The following is a 22,819-nucleotide window of genomic DNA, read 5'->3' as shown; positions in this document are numbered from 1 at the left end:
AACCCGAAGCCTACTGAGCCCAAGAACAGCTGAAAACGTGTGTGGTTACCAAAATAAAGTCTTTTCTCAGTATATTTAATTTAAAAAAAAAAAACAGATTTATTGTGCATTACTAAGCAATTAAAACACCCTCGCGCACGTTAACTTAGGGAGAAAATAGTGTTTGCTGAAGCACACTGGTCACTGCTGTCAGTCTCAGCATTTATCTATCCATGTTTGTACGGGGATTTCTCCAAAACACGTGTTGATCTTATAATTACCGATAGTCCGGTAAAAGAAGTTTCTCTTTGGAATTGCGCATTTTTGCGCATGTTTCATCAGGACGAGGCGATAGCCAAATTGGCCTGTGAGCGTCACTGTAGATTGTTTCCAGACCACTCTCCCTGCTTTTGAGGTTTTGCTCCTACAATGCATTGCAGTGGTTAAGAAATATGGGAAAGCCAAATTCCTTCACATTTATACAGTACATTGTGCTGTATTTTGACAAATTCTTACAATGTGCGCCATCTGCAGGACAAGTGCAGTTTTTCCTGACTTTCAGTCGTATTTGTTTGCGGAAAAACAAGAATATGTTATAGCGTTTCTCTTGTGTGTACATGCCATGTGGTCTGTAAGAGTCAAGTGAAAACGCGCGTGTGTCAGTAATTTCTGACGTAATTCTGTACGATTGGTAATGTGGCGATGGTAGGGTGGATCTGTCTGTATCTCACGTCAATTATAGTACATAATACTCAGGTGATGATAAAATAAAATCTGCCAATTAAAATTTGAGTCACCTGCAAAGACCGACAACGCCACCCTGGGAATTTCACCCAGGGAAATATACCTTCAGCAGATACCAATTCACCAAAACAAGGACACTCAGGTTCGTTTCACTTGAGACAGAGACGTGGTAAGATAAAAATTTATTTTTATAATAGACAATAAAACGATCGCATAAAAGTGTAAAATGAACTGGGAGCTGCGGCTTATCCGTGGCGAATGGGGTGCTTGAAGAAAGGCTGAAAATCACCAACGCACACGTGAATACTTGGTACCCGTCACCAGCACGCGCGCACACACACCCTCTAAGTGCCACACGGAGTATTATGCCGTCAGTCACGGCACAAAAACAGATCCCACCACCAGGGGGGCACCCAGATACGTTCAAGGCAGCCGTCAGCTCCTAAATAAAAGAAACAAATTACAATTTAATCAAATTTAATTAAAAAAAATTAACACACACACACACACACACACACACACACACACACACACACACACGTATTAAAAGTAGTAGTGTGGGCGAGGGGTAACTCGCCACACACGAACATTGTTAAAACCCAAGTTCTCAAATAAAATCCCCACAACCCGCTGTTCACAAACCGGCAGGCGTGCAATAAAATAAAAGCACACCTGCTTATAACAGTAGTGCTAAAACTCTTCAAGGTGCAGTATTCCTGCCGGCACAACATCGAAGTTCTCACTAATAAAATTAAAAAAAGGCAGCGGGCATAAATAACCACAAATAAAACACTTCTATAATTTAAAAAAAAAAAAAAAAGGCAAAAAGGTAGCTTTATCCTGAGGAAGCGATGGCGCCGCCGCGGTAATCAACACGCCGCCGACCCAGGCCCAAACACCCTTTAACACACAGTAAATATTAAAATGACTGGCAAATATATTGAGTATAAACAGAAACCCACGGAATTACATACCAGTCAGTCAATGCCTGCGGGAACCGAATTGGCCGGTAGGGGGCTTCCCCAGCTACTACCTACAAGTTAAAAGATCAATAAGCTACAGGATAAAATCGCATTACAATAAAAGGAGGTATATGTAACCATACCCGAAGCTTATGGAGGGAGGGCTCTCAACACGGTTACCACCAGCGTACTCTGTAACACGAAATATCCGTCAGGACCAGAGCAAACAGACCTAAAGCAGCAACAATATGTACTCAGCCCTTACCTACTAAAACTAGGAGAAAGCATGAATGAGAACCCGGAAGCGTGTGCGTCACCGGAAGCAAGATCACAACATGCTGTTGAACGCCACCCTTTTATACCACGGCCGCCCAATCATAGCAGCCAACCAATTAGAGTCCCTTCTGCTACAGTAACAAAGATCCTCCAAGTTGAAACCGAAAGCAATTGTTTGCGCCATTTTTCTTTACATTTATTGTTGGGTGCTACAGCAGGTGCGTCATTAACGAGGTGAGTGTTTTGATTCCTAAAGTTCCTGTAAAGGAAAATTTAGGTTCTTTTGGTTGTTTGATGAAGTCTGCCTGCTCTGACACCAAAGGAAGCAGCAGGAGTTAGAAACGATGAGCCTGAAGGAGTCGGTGAACTTGACCGTGTTGTTTATTGTGCGTTGTGCAGCTGTGCATGAAAGATTTAGATGTTTGTTATTTCGTTTATGTGAGTGTCAAAGGCGTTGATGCACAGACAGCTGAGAGGTAATCCCGTTAGTAAGTCGTCGGTGGACTTGATGTTTTCAGCGCCTTTTGTTTTGTTTTGTTTTTTTGTTTTTTTTTTTACTTCCTGCCCATCTGTTTATTGTAAGATATCCATGAGAAACGGTGACCTGATGTAAATAAAAAGCAGACATTTAGACCATGTGTGACTGATGTGTGTTCAGATGCAGATGTAGTTTATAAGGTTTGGGGTTTTTTTAATCACTGATATTAATTCATTGACGTGGTGACGCTGACTTTACTTCCTCATTGTCTGCAGTTCCACAAAACACACCGATGACAACACCGCCTGCATCGACCAGTGTCACTTCTGTAAAGGGAGTTAATGTTGTTTTCAGGAACTAGCAAATGGAAAGTTAGTGAAAGAAAGTCGTTGAGCTTGCATTAAAATGGGGAGACTAAAATTCAGGCTGTCTAAGGCCCAGTTATGTGGTTCTGACCACGGTGTTCTCTTTGAATACATCAAATGTATCTGAAAACGTGATTACACTCACTTGGTTCCTCATAGACTCTTTGAGCACTTTCCAGAACAACACACTCAAAGTGAGACACACTCTCATATGAACAAACTTAAAATCAATATTGCTGTGCGAAGATTGTTAAAAGCGAAGAGCACACACAATTCCTTTTATGATTCTTTTCACAGTCAATTTCTGTTGGCTTTGTCAAAAAAATCATTGGATGGTTAATGCAGGCAGTTACTACTTGTTAATTGAATATTTTGTGTGACCTCATTGTATTTACAAAAGAAACTGAAAAGACCTCGAGATGCAAACAAGTCTGAGCTAATACAAGAGAAACAGGAAACAGACGAAGCACAAAGTGAAACACAATACTGAAAGATGAACTTTATTGACAAAAGTATCCGCTCGGGGGGGGGGGGGGGGGGTATTACCCCCAGTTGATTGCATGGCGATTGTCCTCTTCTTAGCGGGGTGATCTCAAAGTTGGGAGCATGAAATGGTCCAAAATGTCTTGGTATGCTGAAGCATTAAGAGTTCCTTTCACTCCCCTCTTTACACCACTGAATCCAACGCTTTTCATTGTGCTTGGTGATTTAAGGACTTGGATGCAGCTGCTCGAACATAAAAACCCACTCCATGAAGCTCTCTGTAAACTAAAACATGGATAAGGTTATCACAAAGCAGTGGGGAATATTTCATGTAACTTCACAAACATGTGTAGACACAACAAACAAAGAGATGAAGGAGATGGCGAGCCACCCCTGAGCCTGATCACCTTCGTACCCTGAGGAGCTGCTCTGAGTTTTCACTGTGCCAGAGGAGGAGACCATGCCCCTCTCTTTCATCATCACCTGAGGTCAGCTGTGTGGAAACACAGCACTAAGAAACTTATTTGTTAAATTCAGGAGCACCTTAGAACTGAGCCTGCCTCAACACTGGCTTGTCTGACTAAAGCTAGCTAACTACCACTGAAAATAAACCAGAGGAAAGCTGAACCTGAGGACTGAACTAAAGAAATTCCAAACTCTGAAACATCCCAGAGACATTTTCCTGCAATATCAGTTCACACAGGGGTCGTGTGACAAGAAGCATTTTGTTTGTGGTGTATACACTTATTTGTGAAGCTCTGTGAAATATTCCTCATTTCTTTGGGATAGCCGTATTCACGTTTGATTTTAAATGAAGTTTCAGTACATCTATGTTTAAGTACTCTGTGAACCCAGCTGCTCAGTGTGTCTTGTAACAAATATTTGTATGTTCTGTATCACTTTGTGCAGCTTGGGAATATTCTCTTCCTGTTCCAACATGACTGCGCACCAGTGCACAAAGCAAGGTCCATAAAGACATTGATGAGAGAGTTTGGTGTGGGAGAACTTGACTGGCCTGCACAGAGTCCTGACTTCAACCCAATAGAACACCTTTGGGATGAATTTGAGCAGAGACTGTGAGCCAGGCCTTCTCATCCAACATCAGTGTGTGACCTCACAAATGTGCTTCTGGAAGAATGATCAAAAATTCCCATAAACACTCCTAAACCTTGTGGAAAGCCTTCCCAGAAGAGTTGAAGCTGTTGTAGCTGCAAAGGGTGGGCCGACATCACATTAAACCCTATAGATTAAGAACGGGAGGTCACTGAAGTTCATGTGCATGTGAAGGCAGGCGAGTGAATACTTTTGTTAATAAAATGTATCTTTCAGTATTCTGTAAACACTGAGTTGTTTGCATCATGCAATAAATATTTGCATGTTCTGTTTCACTTTGTGCTTCATCATTTCCTGCTTCTCTTATGAAGTTAGCTCAGAGTTGTTTGTGTCTCATGGTCCTGCTGGCTTTTCACTTTCATTTGTAAATACTTTGTAAGGTATGGATGTTCCTCACTTTAGATGAGGTCACACAAAACAACTAGTAACTGCCTGCATTAACCAAGAATTACACTATGAAATAAGCAGCTATAAAACCTCTATTAACACACTCACAAACAATTAGCTCATTTCATAATATGTATATGTATAAATGTGCATTTAAATATGTAGTTAATCATTTACTTTGACACAATACTTCGTTTAGAAATCATTACTCCATCCAAAGTATAAAAATGCTGCCATTAAACATGTTCCATATGAGCTTATTAAGCAAGACTAAACATTTACATTCATGTTTATAAATCAGGAGGAATAAAGCCCTAACTAATATCTTACTAATGCTTAGTAGTATGTAGTTATTATAAAGTGTTACCAATAAGTGTACTTTATGTTTATTACTAAAGAGTTTAATGCATAACATTTTTACCCCCAACCCTGCAATAATGGGGTGGTCACACTCAAATGTCAACTTACAGTTACTGAACTATCAACTTTCAAGACTTATTCAAGACAGTATCCATTCCTGAAAACATGACAGAGTCAACTTTAGCTATTTATTAATGATTTACTAACATGACTGCAGATTTGATGCGTTTTAGAGCGTAAGGTACTCTGAGCTTTGCAACCCTTTCCCAGTATCTGTGGTTTAATAGACTTTAGTAAATATTACAGACATTAAACTTGGATGATTTTCTCTTATAATGTTGGTCAGCAAAGCAAATAAAGGTATGGATGAAGTATGTCTTTCAAATCAAAGAAACAGAGAACTAATTTTCCCTCTCTTGTCTCTTCAGTGAGCAGACATGCTGGTCCCACAGCTGCTCTTTGAAAAACTGCAAGACCTACCTAATGATGACTTTGAAACATTTAAGTGGTACCTCTCAATGAAGATCTTGGACAGCTGCAAACCAATTCCAAAGTCCCACCTGGAGAACAAAGGTCGTCGAGAGATTGTGAGTTGTATGATAGATAGCTACTGTGAAGAGCCGGCTGTGAAAGTCACTGTTGAGATCCTGAGGAAAATGAACGTCAACAACATTGCAGACGCGATACAGAGCAGGTTTGAAGGTGCAGTGAATGTGGAGTTTCTTATCCTCACCTGTAACCAGATATCTGTTTCTGACCAGCCTTTGTGCTTAGATCACCACTGATTCTCTGCTTCTTTGTCCTTTTGCCTGCAGAGGGGAGAACGCCTGCTCCCTCTTCCTCCTCCTCTGCTTCACATCATTCCGCTGGAACCACAATTTCGGCTCAACAGGGAGCATTCGTAATCGCCCCGGCGATCACCGGTTCCCACTCTGGACCAGTGAATATAAACATCTATAAATAATCTCAGTGGAGACTAGAAAGGAGGGCACATTATATTTTCAAATGATTTCTTTCCCTTACATGAACTGTGGTTTAGGTTAACTGGTGATTCTAAATAGGGCTGAGGTATGGGTCTGTTCCACCCCGTAATGCATCGCCATCTTTTCAGTGTGTACACCACTCATCAGGTGGATGTTTCTGTGTAGTTTAAACAGTGTAGTTACATGTTCCTTGCAACACAGAAATACCCTACATATACAAGGCTTTCTAATGATGCCCAAAATTATTTCAACTACATTTGATGACATGTAAAAAAAAAAGACCCAGAACCTCGAGTATATTTTGTTTAAAATTTTCACTCTGATACTTTAAAGTATGATAAGCAACAACAATACAATCAATCCAACTAATGATGGTGGCTTTTTAATCTTTGTACCTGCGATTTCTCTGGTGTAACATAAACAAATGTACTGAGGGAAAAAAAAGAATTTTATTTATGATTAAATGTAGAATGTCATATTGTGTGCTTTGTCATAATTTCACATGCGTATTTGTACAGGAATTGTTAAAATAGTTCCTGTCACACCAGGAAGTGCTGATTTTCTTTCTCTTCGGCCTCCATCATGCTGTCTGACTGCAGACGGAGCCAAGTTCATGAGACATGAACTTTCATTTGTACCAGAAATAAACACGTTTATACTCATTTGACAGCAGCACGTTGTTGGTTTTATGCTTGCAGTAAATGAAACAGTGGATAAAGAATCACTCATACATAAAGCACGCAAATATGAAACACATAATTACTGTAAAATGAAAACATAAATCCATACAGTCCAGGAGATGTCTGAAGGCAGTACAGATGTTTATTTTGTCACATGCAAGTATCCATCAACAATCCATTCAGTTTTATTTAAGGTTTTCTCAGGGTCTCCACTCATCTATTAGTCTGTCTGTTATTTAGAGTAGGTAAAATTATATTAAAAGATAATCAAATGATTTTTTTTTCCAGTGGTGCAAACTCTAAACTCTATAGCAAACAGCCCACCATACCTGCTCAGCAACCAAGCAGCAGAATGAGATGGGTAGCAAACAACTGACCTCTAAAGACCTCAGGAGTTGGTGAAGACCAAAACCTGTTAAACAGCAGCAAAAAGCATGACAATTAAATGAGTTAAATATTAAATAAACGACTTTGTGAACTCAGATTTAAAGTCATGTGGACAAGAAAATACATCAGGTTTTATACATCAGGATATAATAAAAAAAAAAAAAAAAATCAGGTCCTCAGCAGCTTCTAAAGTAAATATAACCACAGATAAAGAACAACACATCGCACGTGTCATTATTTATTTAATGTAAACTGAGCCAAATTGCAGAAGCGATGTGTGATATACTAACTACACCCTTACTGCTTCCATAGCAATTAAGCGGGTAAGCAGCAGCCAGGTACTGATGATCAAATGCACTTGATTCAGTGATTGTCAGTAAGTGTGAGGACATCTACAACAGCAGAAGTTTTAGCGGTTTGTTGGTGTGGATTACTCAGGTCTGTGTTAACAAAATACCAAGAAGGAAAGACATCAGCAGTGATCTTAGAGAAGCAATTGTTGGTGTTCATCAATCTGGGAAGAGTTAGAAGTCCGTGTCCAAATAAAGTCCATCATTCTACAGTGAGAAAGATTATTGACAAGTGCAAAACATTCATGACAGTTACTAATCTTCCCAGGAGTGGACTGCCAAACAAATTCACCCCAAGATCAGACTGTCCAACTCTCAGAGAAACTGCAAAACAACCAGAAGCTACATCTCAGACTCTACAGGTTAAATGTTAAAGTTCATGACACCACAGTTAGAAAAAGACTGAACAGGTATGGCTTGTTTGGAAGGGTTGCCAGGACCTGGACACCTTGCGGTCATTGAGTTGACCATGAAATCCTCTGTATAACAAAGTATTCTGGAGTCAAATGTGAGGTCATCTGTCCGACAGACAAAGCTTGGGCAAAATTGGGTCATGCAACAGGTCAATGACTCCAGGCACACCAACAAATCTACAACAGATTGGCTAAAAAAAAAAAAAAAAATCAAAGTGCTGCAACGGCCCAATCAAAGTCCAGACCTCAGCCTGGTTGAAATGCTGCAGCAGGACCGTAATAGAGCTGTGCATAATTGATGCCTGCAAACCTCAATGAACTGAAGCAACGTTGTAAAGAAGAGTGGAGCAGAAATCCTTCACACTGATGTGAGAGACTGAAAAAGTCATACAGAAAGCGATTACTTCAAGTTATTGCTGCCAAAGGTGGTTCTACAAACTACTGAATCATGGGTTGTAGTTTTTATGACGTAAATAATGACACTGTAATATGTTGTGTTGTTGTTTATCTCAGGTTAGGTTGAATTTACCTCATCTTAAGACGTGGTGACGACCAGATAATGTTTTATTATGTCCTGATACATAAATCCTTAGAACTGACAGAGTGTATACTTTCTTTTTATAGTGATGGCACACAGTGGCTGTGCTAGGCTTGGAGGCATTTCTAGAAATACATTAACTACAGTTTGATTTGGTGTAATTATACAAACAAAATTACCCCGCAAATGTTACACTAATGTTGCTGTGCTTTAAGCCAGTGATGCCCAAAGTGAGGGCCATGAATATTGCATACGGGCCATGAGATGAAATTTATTGTAATTAAATTTTACAAATGGCCATTAACAAAATATGATTAAATGTTGAAATTTGAAAAAACAAAACAAAAAAACAACAGAACTAATCCAAATCAAAGGTTTGAAAGTAGGTTACTTGTTATTCTTCATTTACCTCCCACGATCTGAAATTTGCCAGTGTGAAAACACAAAGAGGGAAATACTTCATCTTAGTCTTGTAGGTTTATCAGGTTTGGTTCAAGTTCTCAGCGGGCCCCAAGAAATTTTCAGCGTTCAAACTGACCACATTTTATGTCACTCTGGTCACAGGCACAGCCACCCTCCTCCACGCTTTCCAAATCCTGGCTCTGGCCTGTACGCATATCAAATGATGCTCATAAGGACTTTAATTCTATGACAATATGAGATGAACATAAAACTATATTAGCTGGTGGCTGTGTCCACATGAAGGTGTTAAAGACGTGTTTAGGCATATAATAAATGATCCTGCGTGTACCATAATTGCGTTACAGGATAGTAACGTGTGCACAGAACATAGACAGCTGGTTGACTGGTGAGCTAAAAAACAAAACAAAACAAAACAAAAAAACGTATAATGTGAAAAACAAAAAGATCCACGTGCCAAGAGTTCAACATCATCTCCGCAACGCCACTCCATTCGACGTGGAGGGTCATGTTGTCACGTGAACGCTTTTTGCCGGAAGCTTACTGGCAAAGATGAACCACGTGACCAAATCTAGGACAACTCATACAAGGTGTAGTCAGAGCCGTGAAAGAATTTATCGATTGTGTGGCACAAAAATAATACAAAAAATTGTGGGTTGTACATGTAGGGAGTTTTTATAACCCATATTTCTCCAGCTTTAGCTGCTTGCGCCGCTCGGTGCCGTCTGAGCCGCGTCTGTGGTAGTGTAGCGGGTGTAAACCTGCATAAGCTGACGCTCTTGTCCGCTCCTTGATCAATGTTGTGTTCTTGACACAAGACCAGGAAGCGAGCTCTCACCACCTACAAGCTGCTAGCTGATACCTTAAGCGATGACAGCAGAAAAGAATCGGAAAGCAAGATACATGGTTATAATTTGACAGGAAACGACGCTGTTTAAGAGCTGGCAAACCGAAAGGTTAAAACTCTTTTAGCTGGCTTAGTTTACCGTTAAGACTCCTAGCTGCCTTGTTATTTAGCCGTCTGAAAGGATCGTTGGTCGCTAATATTAGCAGCTAGTTACCCGCTAGCAAGTTTGTGATGGCGGTGGCGCACAGAGTCTGTTTTGCGGCTGTATTTTTATTCGCATTACTTCTGCCTGGGTGCGAAACAAGGATACACAAGCTCACCCTGAAGGTAAGGCGGGAGTCTGAAAACGAGAATTATGACCGTGCTAGCTCCAAAGCTAACGGTGTGCAGCGTTTTATTAGCCAGCCTGTGTGCTGTAATTGGGTCTAATGGCAGAGGATGGTCCGCACATAATGCCGTATTGAGTTTTGTTGAGTGTGTGAGGAAAGCATAATCAGCTTCTTAAAGCTGAGCCGTAGGAGAACCGTTTACTGACGCAACAGCTGAGCTCAGCTTGTTTTGTTGTTCCTCCCAGAATGAAACTCGCCACACCATCGACCTCAACAACTTTGGCTTCTACGCCAACGCAACTTTGGATGTCCACCTGTCCTCACTGCGGATCCAGGAGTCCCTCGTGGACTTCGTGAAATACCCAGTAAGCGCTCTCTCTCTCTCTCTCTCTCTCTAGCCAATGAGTAACAGCGATAAGTAGTAAATGGCCATTTTTAGTTTCATGATACTTTATTTTATATATATATATATATATATATATATATATATATATATATATATATATATATTAAAATTTCACAGCAGTCAAACAAAAAATTTGGACCATCAATTTTTATGTGAATCAGAGATGGTCAAGCGGAAAGCCATCATATCATTATTATTACTATCGTACCAGCATCATTATTACCTGTGTTGATTTGCGTTAGACTGTGTACCTTCAGTGGCCACTGAGTGAATTTGTGCTGAAAAAAACAAGACTGACGCAATTCTCTCAATTTCTTTGGCAGCAAACGCGCTGAGTCTGTGTCACCTTACCTAACATAAGTCTGTGCATTTATTTCTGTTGTTTCTGGTCATTACATCAACACAAATGCATTTTTGCTTATCTAAAAGATCCCTCACTTAAAAAAAACAAAAAACAGCTACACTTTTTCACTCTGTGATGATGATCTTTGTTTTAATATGCAGGTGTACTGTAGTTTACCCAGAGTGAATCTCACAGACGCTGGTCCACCTGGTGTAAATACTCACTAGTGAAATTATAGTGAGGCTATGAAAAAAAGTGTAATTATATATTTGTCAACTGCTTTTTTTAAAAAATTCACATCTTTATTGGATTAGGGTCCAGACAGAATTAAGAATAAAGTATTTTTGAAGGGAAAGCCCAGCTAACACATTTGTACTGTTGGATTTTGTGGTTTCTCAGAATCCTCTGTGTAATACTGCCATATCTTCTTATATTTTTGGTTATTTTCTATAGTGTGTACTGTGTGTGTCATTTCAGAGTGTACATAGATGCTGGAGATAATGATTAACCCGTTACTTGATGAGTCATTCAGCTGCTGTTTTGATAATACTTTTGTCACTTTCTGAGCAAAAAGTCAGAGAATCTAATTTCAGCTTTTTAAATGTAAAGATCCTTAGCTTGTCTTATATAGTTGTTAACAGGGATGCACCAATATATCAGCTGACTCTAAAACAGCTCACTTACATTTTATAGCAAAGAGTTTTGTTTTCTTGGCTCAAAAGAAAAAAATAACGAATAGAAAACAAGCATATAAAAATATTGTATCAGGATCAATTATCAGCCAAATAGTTCATTAAAACACAGGTATCTGTGTTACTGATTATTTTTTATTTGTTTTTTGTTTGTTTGTTTGTTTGTTTTTTATATTTTTAAAAATGCAGAAAAAGCTTAGTGAAAAAGTATGCATCAACATTCAGCTGGGCCTTTATTTAGTTGGTTCTCGTTGAGCATTAAATTGCACTGGCCACTGAGGAAATGTAGTGGAGGGATTCAAACTATGAATCAGAGTAACTGAAGAGAAAAGTGTTAAAATCATGAAGCAGCAGCAGCGAGCTCATCTGCACTTTGTTTTAGATATCAGATAGTTCCACCTGTCTTCTTTCGAGAGCTAATGCCACTTTGGTCATCAGTGGGAAACAGTGAAAACTCTGAGATGGAGTGAGAGTCTTAATATAGACGTATTGAATGAGAAATACAGATTTGTCACCTGCTTTTAACCCCACTGACTAACTTCATTACCACTTTCTTTAGGTTGGGTTCAGCTTGTCCAGATCACGTGTTAATGGAGTCTTGTCCTACACAGTAAGTGCATCATCATCATCATCATAGATATTTCTGTGAGCATTGCACATCATTATTTTCAGACTTTTTAAAGTTAGCTAGTAAAGTTATTTCAAGGACAGCCCTTTTTGATAATGCGCTTATGAGACTCTTCTTATTATGAATAATACAGTGTTGACTTTTTTCGCCCCCTCCAGGCAGAAGAGTCAGAGACATGCCCGCTCACGCTTAAGAAGTCAACCAATGACGAGCCTCTCATTCTTTTTCTTATTGATACCAAGAAACAAAGGTGTGTATGTTTCAGCACCAGTAATCAGAAATGTGTATCACGGTGCCCTGGCAGCCTAATGTGAAGGCTAAACTGTATCATGTGTGCTTGTGTAGTGTCAATGTGAGTGTTATAGGTGCCCAAGACAACATACTGATGGCAAAGGAAAAGCATGAAGCAGACAAAGGTTAGTGTTGGTCACACTTCATACAGGAATCTTCATCAGGAATTTGCTTCCTGTTTTTGTGTACCAGAACAGATGAAATAATCACTTTAAACACGCGGCACTTTGAACTTTGTACCTGCACTTGTGCCCTGTAGGTCAGAAGAAAGTCAAACGTGCAGCAGCTGATTCATCAAACAGTAAGAAGGAAAAAACAGCCCTGCCCCAGGCACCAGCTGCTAATCAGAGTGATGGCAAGTCTGTGCAAAACCCAAAAGCTGAAGCAGATAATGTGGAGGGGACATTCGATGTACGTGGTCCTTCTGTGCCCGTTTTGTTTGTTTGTGTGTGTGATTTATGTATTAAATTAATTCCTACTCTATTTCCTGGTAGCTGAGCAAGAAAAAACAGCTGACTTTAGAGTTGGGCAATATCGACGGCACCTACAACTTCAGCGTAAGAAAATCTTCCTTAGCCATTATTTGCAGCATGGTTCAGGGTGTGATTGGCCATGCTCCTGCATGACATGTTTTCTCTTCAATAGTTCCACATGGTGTTTGGCTCAAAGGCAGAGGGCCTGTACAGCCTGAAGTTCCACTACTGTCAGAACAGGGAGCCAGGGATCGACAGGCCCTACTCATTCACGGTGAGTTGAGCGTGTGAGTTTGTTAAATGCATCTTCGTGTGTGTGCATCCGTTAACCAGATTGCGTGCACCACAGGTGGAAGTGACGGAGAAGAATCCTGGTGCTTACCTCTCTGCAGCTGAAATCCCTCTGTCTCGCCTTTACCTTTGTATGGCTGGAGTTTTCTTCGCTGCTGCTGTTGTCTGGGTGTACAATCTCATGAAGCACAGGTACGCATGCCTACAGGCACAAATGATGGTGAACTACATTGTTTTTTCCTATTAAAAAAAATATGCGTTCTCTTTCACAATTTGTGGCTGGGTGACGTGCATAATCTGTGAAGTTGTTACAACATCCACTTTGTAGTGAGACTGCAGTTATGCAGTCATGAGCTGTGAGGTTATTTTTAGGTACATTGTTGCATTGAGCCCATTGGTAACACTGGTATATTATAATCACTGTAACATCAGCATGATAATATTTGGAAATTGGCACTAAGTAGATCGTTAAGCATAGGATCCTTCTGGGCAGACCTCAGTGGAAGACTGAGAGACAGTCACATTTTCTTTGTTTCATTTATTTTAAGTAGTTATTTCTATATAATAACTTTACACTCACCATGAGGAGATTCTGGTTTAGACAGTTTTGAAGTTTTTTTAAAAAAAAAAAAGAACAAACAAATCAATCTTGGTAGAATTGGGGATCTTTGACTGATTCATTGAACTTTACAAAGCAGCCCAAAAGTATTTACTTCATTTATGGCAGTGAAAGACCACTAGCTACCACTGGCCTTCCTCTGAATGCCAGTAGCGTCCCGCAGGAATCTACAGACCAGCCTCTAGACGCCACAGTCTTCCCACTACACGAACATAAAGAAGGTTTACAGTGAGTGACGTGCTAAACCGTGCTGTCCTTTTCTCTTGAAATTAGATCTGACGTCTTTGCCACAGCAGAGTGATAACTAACCCCACATGGCAGCTATAGCTCAGGCACTGTATTCAGCTGTGGCTTACTGTTGCTCTGGAAGCACAGAAAATAATCACTTTCGCATAACTGGAGCGAAACTGACTTGCAGCATAAAAATATGCAAACCCATGGATTGCTGGACTGCTTAAAATATGAGCGTTTTTGTCAGATGTGTGAAACGGTTAAGACAGCTGAAACGCTTTGTGTGTTGACATGGCTTAGGGCTAAGCTAACACTTTTTGTTTCTTAAGTTTTGCCTTAAAAAAAAACTGCTAAACTAACGCAGCAGCTGCCGAGGTCACACAGGATCTTGGCCCAAAACATTTGCCAAATATTTTTTTAGTTTCTTGTCTAACATTTCCACCATAATTATTATACTATAATAACTATTTTATAATAAAAACAAATTTCATAAATGTCCTGTTGGAAAATTACAAAAATAGGAACTCTAGCAGAAGTGTTCAGTAAATCTAAAGAAAACAATAGTGACTGCTTTGTTACACATAATTGGATATTGAAAACGGTGACTAATTGATGAACCTCGAGCAGAGGGAAAATTGCATTTTCTCCGGCAGTTGTCGACATTCATTCATATGAAATGCTTCAATATCTCTCCTCTGTGTTTGTTTGCAGTTACAGTGTGTTTAAGATCCACTGGCTGATGGCAGCGCTAGCATTCACCAAGTCCACGTCATTGTTTTTCCACAGCGTAAGAGCATCACCACCACAGTGCAGTCTGTCATTTCTCTATTATATAATGAGTTTGAACCGTGTCATAAAGAGAGTCATTTAATGCTGCCTCTCTCCCTGCCTCTCTCAGGTCAACTATCACTTCATCAACACTGAAGGGCATCCTATTGAAGGCTGGGCCGTCATGTATTACATAACACACCTGTAAGGAGCACATCAACGCAAACTGAATTTTAGCCCTGAGCTATATTTTTAATTTTTACTACACAAGCATTTCTTTGTATACTTCCCAGGCTCAAGGGGGCTCTCCTGTTCATCACACTGGCGCTGATTGGTACCGGCTGGGCTTTCGTTAAATACATCCTGTCCGACAAGGAGAAGAAGATCTTCATGATCGTCATTCCTCTGCAGGTACCGTTTGCGTGTGCATCAGAAACACTAGTAGAGTGCGTGTGGTTTATTTTTATATTATAAGTTATCTATCACCTGCCATCCTGCAGGTCCTGGCCAATGTCGCCTACATCATCATTGAGTCTACAGAGGAAGGCTCCAGCGAATACTATGTGTGGAAAGAGATCCTCTTTCTGGTCGACCTTATTTGCTGCGGAGCCATCCTTTTCCCTGTTGTCTGGTCAGTGTGTGCATGTGGCATCAGTTACAGTTTCCATTTTTAAAAATCCATTGAAATTGAATAAAGTTTTAAAGATTAGTCCCAAATGAGTTTAGGGGGCTAGAGTTTAAAGTGTTTCAGCAGGGGCTAAGAGGATCAGTATGGGGAAGTGGAGCACACTGGATAGAGAAGAACACCCAAAATAATTTATCTGCCTTAAAGAAAAGCCCCAGAACCAAAGGCAGCGTCAGATTTTTAGGTTTGATGAGGGGCTGGAGGATTAACATGAAGTCCTAAGATAGATTCGCTTCTACTCTGTGAAATAGTCATGAAACTGTTCAGTCTAAAATTATAAAATAAGAGAGTAATATTTTCTTGTAATTAAATACGAACCTTGTAAGAGTCATTGTGTATCATGTATGCCTTTTTAAAGGTCGATCCGTCACCTACAAGAGGCTTCTAGCACCGATGGCAAAGGTGAGAGTCCCGCAGCAGCTACATGGTTTAATGAGCTGGAGAGTTTGTGCTCTGTGTATTAAACCTGGTCTGTGTTTCTTTCAGCTGCCATGAATTTGGAGAAGCTCAAGCTCTTCCGGCATTATTACGTGATGGTAAGAGAGACTTGAGCTCAGCTGTATTCTGTTTTTGTTCTGTGACCCTCCAGCCATCTGAACTCTCTGACCTTTACTAGATTGGCAGTAAAACTGAACTCTTCAACCACAAAACTGAAGGTGTAACACTGAAAACTTGTCTCTGATAATCTAATCCAACAGGTTTTTCTTACCTGACACTGAGCTATTTCCTGAAGTTCTACTGAATCAGCAGACTACACACACACACACACACACACATAGATCTGCAAGGTTTATATCCTGAGAAAGAGAGCAAGGGGGAGATTTTAGTGTCAGTTAAAAACTGTAATAAGTTAAACATTTGTGTTTTTTACTGAATTTTTTTTTTGTCATTTTAGATTGTGTGTTACATCTACTTTACAAGGATCATAGCCATTCTGCTCAAGATCACTATGCCTTTCCAGTGGCAGTGGTGCTATGAGGTAAGACGACAGTGCAGCTACAGCACTGGTTTGTAAAAACTCAAAGGCAGTCTGTGCTGCTCTCTGAATCAACAGTGGCTGGAAATACTCACCTCATGTGAACTAGTATAAAACACATTATTTATTTATTTAAAGCCCTTTATTACTTCAGTGCAGTTGATAAAGAGCACTGTATTTCTCATGAGGCCTGATGGGATATTAGCATTATTTGAAGAATATAGATTTATGTTTAAAAGGTCCTGTGCTAGTAATTTGTTTGCAAACAAATCTGAGTAGGTTTCAGTTAGAGGCCACTGAGGCAGTGAACATTATTGGTCTCTATAGTTTTGTGCTCATCTTAATAAACTTTTTCCTCTGTTAATAAATGCTCTGTTTCTTCAGTTTCTGGTGGAGGTGTCCACTCTGATCTTTTTTGTGTTGACGGGCTACAAGTTTCGCCCAGCATCCAATAACCCCTACCTGCAGCTTCCCCAGGACGAGGACGACGTAGAGAACGATGAAGTGTAAGCATTACCTGTCTATATGAGCTCACACCTTCCATTTATCCATGTAAATCCCATATTCTGTTGCTCAGTTCACACAGCCCACATAGAGAAAATAGCATCCCTTCAAAGTATGGTTGAAGTATCCAGATTTCTATATGAATCTTTTCTTCAGAATGTCATTTTTTTTTTTTAATTGCTTCTCGTTGACACCAAGTTGTTGTTTTAGACTTAAAATGTCCTGGGAGAACACTACCTTGGCTACTTTTGTGCTTACATTTGACTCATGCTGTCATTACAATGCTGCTGCTGCTCCTGACACCTTGTTTTAGTAGATTCACTCTTCAAATTAGGTCGTCTTTTCATTTTTCTGCGTCATCGGAAATATCATTATCGCCAATTTTCTTGGAATATGATGTAATTTTGAGGCTATATCACCCACCCTGAGTGTGATGATTTGCATATACATGGGGGAGTCGTCTTATCTAAAGGCTTGGAGAGTGGTTGGCAAATATCGGGCACAGCCTTTGAAGACAAATGTCCCAACACTTTAAAAAAAAGAAAGAAGTGGGACAGATGCCTGAAAAAGGCCAGAATGCTGCCTGATAAGCAGTTAGCTTTACAATAGAAACATACACTGTTCTTTAGCTTATGATTAAATGCTTAAGGTGCTATAAACAGAATATCTGGAGAGACTCACTGAGATCATTTCTGTTTAATCTTTTATCCATCCATGAGTGTTTCCTGTTTGCAGTATAATCATAAATGTACCTTCCATTAAAATATTAATCAAAGCTTATCAAATTTTCCAGGAAATGAGAAAAAGAAAATGCCACGTTATGAGTGATAGTAGTTGGTTTGTTGAGATCAAACAAATCTCAACAAACCAACTGTGCGTGTGCTTTTCTGTGATTTCTAAGATGTTTTATGACTAAGACTGAGCTAAGATGAAGGTTAAAGTATTTCTCTGCTGCTCCTCTCTGTTTGTGTTCAGAGTGACCGAGTCAGGCGCACTTGAAGGCATTTCCAAAGTCAAGAAGACCTCCAACGGACGCGAGCACCAGAAAGAGTCCACCTTGTGAGCAGGAAGCTGCATCTTTGGGAGAGGCCAAGAAACATCCCAGGGCCAGCTGATAGAAGGGTTACACACACGGACCAAGGCTCTCCACTTCCAGTGACAGCTCTCCTATTGAAACTCTTTAAGTGGTTGTGCCCACTGTCTGGCTATGCAAAAAAAAAAATAAATAAAACAACAAAAGAAGGAAAAAAAAAAACCTAACTTATTGGACGCTCTCCATTTCCTGTCAATACTCCACCCAAAACCTGCGAGAGGTTTCAGGGGGCTACGGCCACATGGATGGGTGGAAATCTGGACAGGAGCTCTGATGTTCTATATGGTTTCATTTCTCTCGCTCTCGCTCCCTCCAAAGATAAATTTCATTTTAGGAAAAGACTTGCTTTTGGGTGTGTTTATATCTATTTAAAATTGTACTTCTGCGAGCCTCTAAGCTGTACTTTGTCCTGTGTGATGTGAGAACACGTGTGTGTGTGTGTGTGTGTTTGTTTGTGCGCGCGCAAGTGAGACAACACAGGATTTGACCACAACAGCCCCCCCTTCCCCCCTTTGGTGACAATAGCCCGTACTCAGGTAAAAGGCTAATCAGTATATTTCCAATTTAGGCAACTCTCTCACGCCGTGTCTCTTTCCCACTGTTCACGGGTCAGTAACATCCCATCTGTCATTACACGACTTCGTCACCACGCAGTACCGTAGGTTGCTTTTTTTCCTTACATGTATGATTTGTATATTGAAATATGGTTAACAAGATGTTGTATATTTCAATATATTGACTTATTACATATTGAAATGTTATATTTCAGTATTATTGTTAATGTTGGAGATGTAAGCGTTCCTCGCGGTCCATCACTTGGACTGCTGCTGTAATTTAGTGCTTTAGTGGTTTAAGGATAACTCACATACATCTCTGTGAATACAGCCAATATGGCGACATGTGAAGCTCTTGGCAAATGAACAGGTTTTCAGATCAGTCTCTACAATAGGCAGAGCAGTGGCCCCTCCTTATTTTCAACGATGGCCTTGTTCTTTTACCCCCCCCACCCCCGTGTTTGGCATTGCTGTGCCAAACTGGGAAGAGAAGTGACCTAACTGATCATTTTTGAATTTGCCTGCTTTTGGTTTTACCTTTATTTTTGCTGTTGATGTGAAGCTTATTTTATTAATTATTGATTGATATTAGTTTGTGAAAGATCAGCAATGTGTGCAGCCAAACAAGCTGGATGGCCATTTGTAAATAAGACTGTTGATACAAAAAGGAGGCACATAACACTCTGAGCGGTTCATAGAGGCTTTATGGAGGGCTTCAGACAGGATCAACAGGTTCAGATTCAATGAGGTTTTTTTTTTTTAAATTTTATTTCTCCTGTAGACTAACAGGTATGGCGATGAAGGACTACTGAGATTTAACTGCAGTCACTCCAGTTCAGGAATAACCCCGAACCTTGGAGGGAACGATTTAAGTGGGTGAACTTCATCCAAGTTGAAGTTTTTCTTTTTTAATCTTTACAGAGGGCTGTTTGGTGTCTGTATCAACTGTCACAATAAAGTTCTGCAAAGTTCTTGGATTACATTATGTATATGGAATTCTTTGAGTTTTTATTAAACTGGGCAGCTTGCACTAAAACTAAGATGAAAAAAATAGCACAAAGAAAATGTACAGAAGAAGAGTAGTCAAAATTGATGTAGAAGAGGACAGTTTGTACCACAGACTCATAGACAGCTTGACAAAGCTCCTTCAGAGACCCACACATTCGGCTATCTGCACACACAGTAGTACTCTGCATGAGTCAGCTGATTGTGATGCTTAAAACCTGAGTAACTGACCCGCTGGGTTCATCTACGTCATGTGTAGAGTAACTGCTGAGCAGCTTGTGCATCACAGCTGCCAAACCTCCTGTTATTTAAATTACATCTGCAACAACTGTAAATGGGATTTATGCTGTTCTTCTGGTTCACATCATGCAACTCCTTCAAAAGATTTTAGTAGCACTTGTGTATGAGGCCACTTCAGATTCAGTGATACGCTCCCCACGTATACCACGATGCATTTCATGTGGCAAAGCTTGAAGTATTTTCTTTATTGTCTTTATGAGTTCAACCAATAAAACCAGTTACTTCCTAATATTTCCAAATCTACCAGCAGGCTTGATTTGTATAATCAATCACTGATTATACCTGCATTACTTACCAGCCACTTCATTAGGTACACCTAATTGGTTGGAACTTCTTTTACCTTCAGAACTGTCCTAATTTTTAGTGGCACTGACTCAACAAGGTGCTGAAACATTCAAGGATTTTGGTCGATACTGACGTGACAGCACAGTCACACAGTTACTGCAGATTTTGTTGGCTGCACATCCCTGAAGTGAATCTCCGGTCCCAGCACATCTTGTGTCTCTGGAGGCCATTTGAGTACAGAGAGCTCACTGTCAGGTTCACGAAACCAGTTTGAGATGATCTGAGCTTGGTGACATGGTGCGTTATCCTGCTGGAAGCAGCCATCAGAAGATGGGTACACTGTGGTCCACGGTGTGGGCTTCTGCCGCTGCTTCAAGGTTCAACATGTTGTGAGTTCAGACGTGCTCTTCTGCATATTTTGATTGTAACAAGTGGTTCAGTTTCCTTCCTAGTAGCTCCAAGCAGTCTGGCCATTCTCTGACCTCAGGCATCAACAGCTCACTGGATATTTTCTCTCTTTCAGACTGTTATTTGTAAATTCTAGAGATGGCTGTGTGGGAAAATCCCAGTTTTTGAAATCCTCAGACCAGCCCATCTGACACCAACCACCATGCCACATACAAAGTTACTTAAATCACCTTTCGTCCTCATTCTGATGCTCAGTTTGAACTTCAGCGGGGCATCTTGACTAAGTCTACATGCCTATATGTATTGGGTTTCCGCCATGTAATTTCCTGATTAGATATTGGCGTTAGCATGCAGTTGAGCAGGTGTACCTAATGAAATGACCAGTGAATGGATCTCGCTAGGAAACCGCAGTACATGTCCTGTTGAGACCTTTTGTGATTTGCATTGTATTTTGCTTATTTTTGCTTGCTGGTTTGGTTTAGGCACTAAACTAAGCTACAAAACACCCAAACTTAGTTGCATAGTGTAAAACATGCTTCTTCATATAGCCAGGGTGGAAAACGTGTGGGAAGAGGTTTCCTGTTGCCACTAGTGGGCGATGATGTTTTCCTGGGAGTCTTCTTTAGTTTGTGATGGCTGTAGCTGAAGGAGGGGGAAAACTACAAATACCACCTCAGGAAGCAGGAAGTTAATCTGCTCTGCCTCATTAGACCAAGCAGGAGGTCACATGCTAGGCTTGGGAAACAGGCAGTGATTTTGAGTGGAACAGGCCCATGCCAGGGCATCGGCTCATTTGTAGCTTAAGTCAGGTGCATTCTGTGTATGGTGTATATGGTTGTGGGAACTCTTGTAGAAAATGAAATGCTTAAGTGGTTATGCCCTATCCACAGGCTTGTTTGGTGTGGTTGAAGGCTGCATGACCTGGTAGACCTGAAGGACGGGGGGCCATGTTTCTTCCTTGCGCTTCATGATATCCCCCATGTTTTATATTTGGTTATTTCATGTTTCTTTCTTTGTAATTTTGTGTGAAAATGTTTCTTTTCTTTTTTTGTTTCTTGTAGAACTTTGGGGTTATTTCAGTTGTGCGTTTGCGGGTGGGCCCCTCTGCAGTGCGCTCAGAGTTAGTATTGTGTGCATTTACTTGTATGGTGTATCACTGTGGATTTTATTGTAGCTGATGTTTTGTTTTCTCGTTGTTGGGACAGGAAACTAAACTGCTCCAGTTGTTGGTGCACTCAATTAGGGATTTGTTGGGTTTTTTTTAAGCCTGTCATGTCTGGCAGATCTTGCAAACAGAACTGTGATCTGAATACATCTCTGAAGCCCCAGAGAACCTGAGGCGATGAGAAGCCAACCAGCTTATTCCCCCCCAGGTTTCAGCATGTTCATTTATCGAACAGGAATGAGACAACCCAACGAAATAAGGAGTCCAATTATTGCATTTAATTAAGCCATTTCAAACAGTTTTACAGATTAATCCGAGTGAGGACTGCATGCCATGCCGTGGGTATGACATGAAGTACTGACACATTCTTTTTCAGCTTACAGTTTCATATAGTCACAGCTTTTCAATCTTGGTTACATCATATACAAAACAAAATGTGGAAAACAGAGAATTCCAACAACAGGGTGACCTCGAAGTCTCCATTTCTATCATTGTGTAGTCTCCATCAGTGTGGTTCCTTGCAGAGTCAGAACACAAAGTTCCTGATGACACTAAACATTATAAGCTTCTGTATTTTTAATCAGTTATGTTTATCTTCCAGTCTAAGACAAATTTCTCAGGCAAGTAAATGTACATAAGGTAAGGGGGACACATATACCATGAAACTCATTTCCTTCAACACTCACCCACACACATATAAACTGAGATACACCGTACGCACACATTCACTCACCCACCCGTACTCACGAAGGCTGTGACAAGTACAGAAAGACACACATTCATCCATAGCTACCCACCCTTTGAAGATGAGGCGAGTGGGACCCCCCCCAGGGCCAACAGCGACCCCAAGACGCCACCAGCTAAGTCCCCGAGGAATCACCCAATTAAATTTAAGCTGTTTTAAAGAGCTGTTTGTTTTGAATCAAGAACCCTTTTTATATATAACGTGTTTTGTCTTGAGCTCCTTTGGCCAGACACCACATTTTTGGCACCAGGAGTGGGGTCTCT

General features: G+C 40.4%; 1 protein-coding gene and 2 long non-coding RNA genes across 4 annotated transcripts; 2 read left to right on the top strand and 1 right to left on the bottom strand.

Annotated features, from left to right (window-relative positions):
• Positions 1–923: 923 nt before the first annotated feature.
• On the bottom strand, positions 924–2,008 carry LOC115787632 (uncharacterized). 2 transcript variants are annotated; one of them, XR_004020527.1, is made up of 4 exons: positions 1,951–2,008; positions 1,829–1,877; positions 1,698–1,756; positions 924–1,165 (listed from the first exon to the last, which is right to left on the bottom strand). It is a non-coding gene; the product is annotated as an uncharacterized LOC115787632 (long non-coding RNA). The 2 variants fall into 2 exon arrangements; XR_004020528.1 differs by lacking the exon at positions 1,698–1,756 and having other exon boundaries at positions 1,951–1,988.
• On the top strand, positions 1,963–6,792 carry LOC115787626 (uncharacterized). The gene is made up of 3 exons (XR_004020526.1): positions 1,963–2,195; positions 5,576–5,849; positions 5,963–6,792. It is a non-coding gene; the product is annotated as an uncharacterized LOC115787626 (long non-coding RNA).
• A 2,797-nt stretch (positions 6,793–9,589) lies between these two features.
• On the top strand, positions 9,590–19,633 carry gpr108 (G protein-coupled receptor 108). Its single transcript, XM_030734358.1, has 18 exons — positions 9,590–10,092; positions 10,340–10,459; positions 12,095–12,145; positions 12,322–12,413; positions 12,509–12,579; positions 12,714–12,865; positions 12,949–13,011; positions 13,100–13,201; positions 13,277–13,410; positions 14,780–14,855; positions 14,967–15,040; positions 15,130–15,247; positions 15,337–15,467; positions 15,880–15,923; positions 16,008–16,057; positions 16,417–16,500; positions 16,882–17,003; positions 17,977–19,633. Exons 1-18 carry the CDS (start codon positions 9,997–9,999, stop codon positions 18,062–18,064), a joined length of 1,668 nt encoding a protein of 555 aa, XP_030590218.1. The 5' UTR covers positions 9,590–9,996; the 3' UTR covers positions 18,065–19,633.
• Positions 19,634–22,819: the final 3,186 nt, after the last annotated feature.

This window comes from Archocentrus centrarchus, chromosome 1 (assembly GCF_007364275.1).
Source record: "Archocentrus centrarchus isolate MPI-CPG fArcCen1 chromosome 1, fArcCen1, whole genome shotgun sequence".
Lineage (NCBI taxonomy): Eukaryota > Metazoa > Chordata > Actinopteri > Cichliformes > Cichlidae > Archocentrus > Archocentrus centrarchus.
Note: the sequence above shows the minus strand (reverse complement) of the source record. Positions and strands in the feature narration are given on the sequence as shown.

Coding starts and splice junctions, on each gene's coding strand:
- gpr108 (XM_030734358.1), top strand. CDS start 9,997: ATGGCGGTGGCGCACAGAGTCTGTTTTGCGGCTGTATTTTTATTCGCA. Junction 15,248..15,336: donor TGATCGTCATTCCTCTGCAG/GTACCGTTTGCG, acceptor GCCATCCTGCAG/GTCCTGGCCAATGTCGCCTA. Junction 16,058..16,416: donor TCCGGCATTATTACGTGATG/GTAAGAGAGACT, acceptor TTGTCATTTTAG/ATTGTGTGTTACATCTACTT.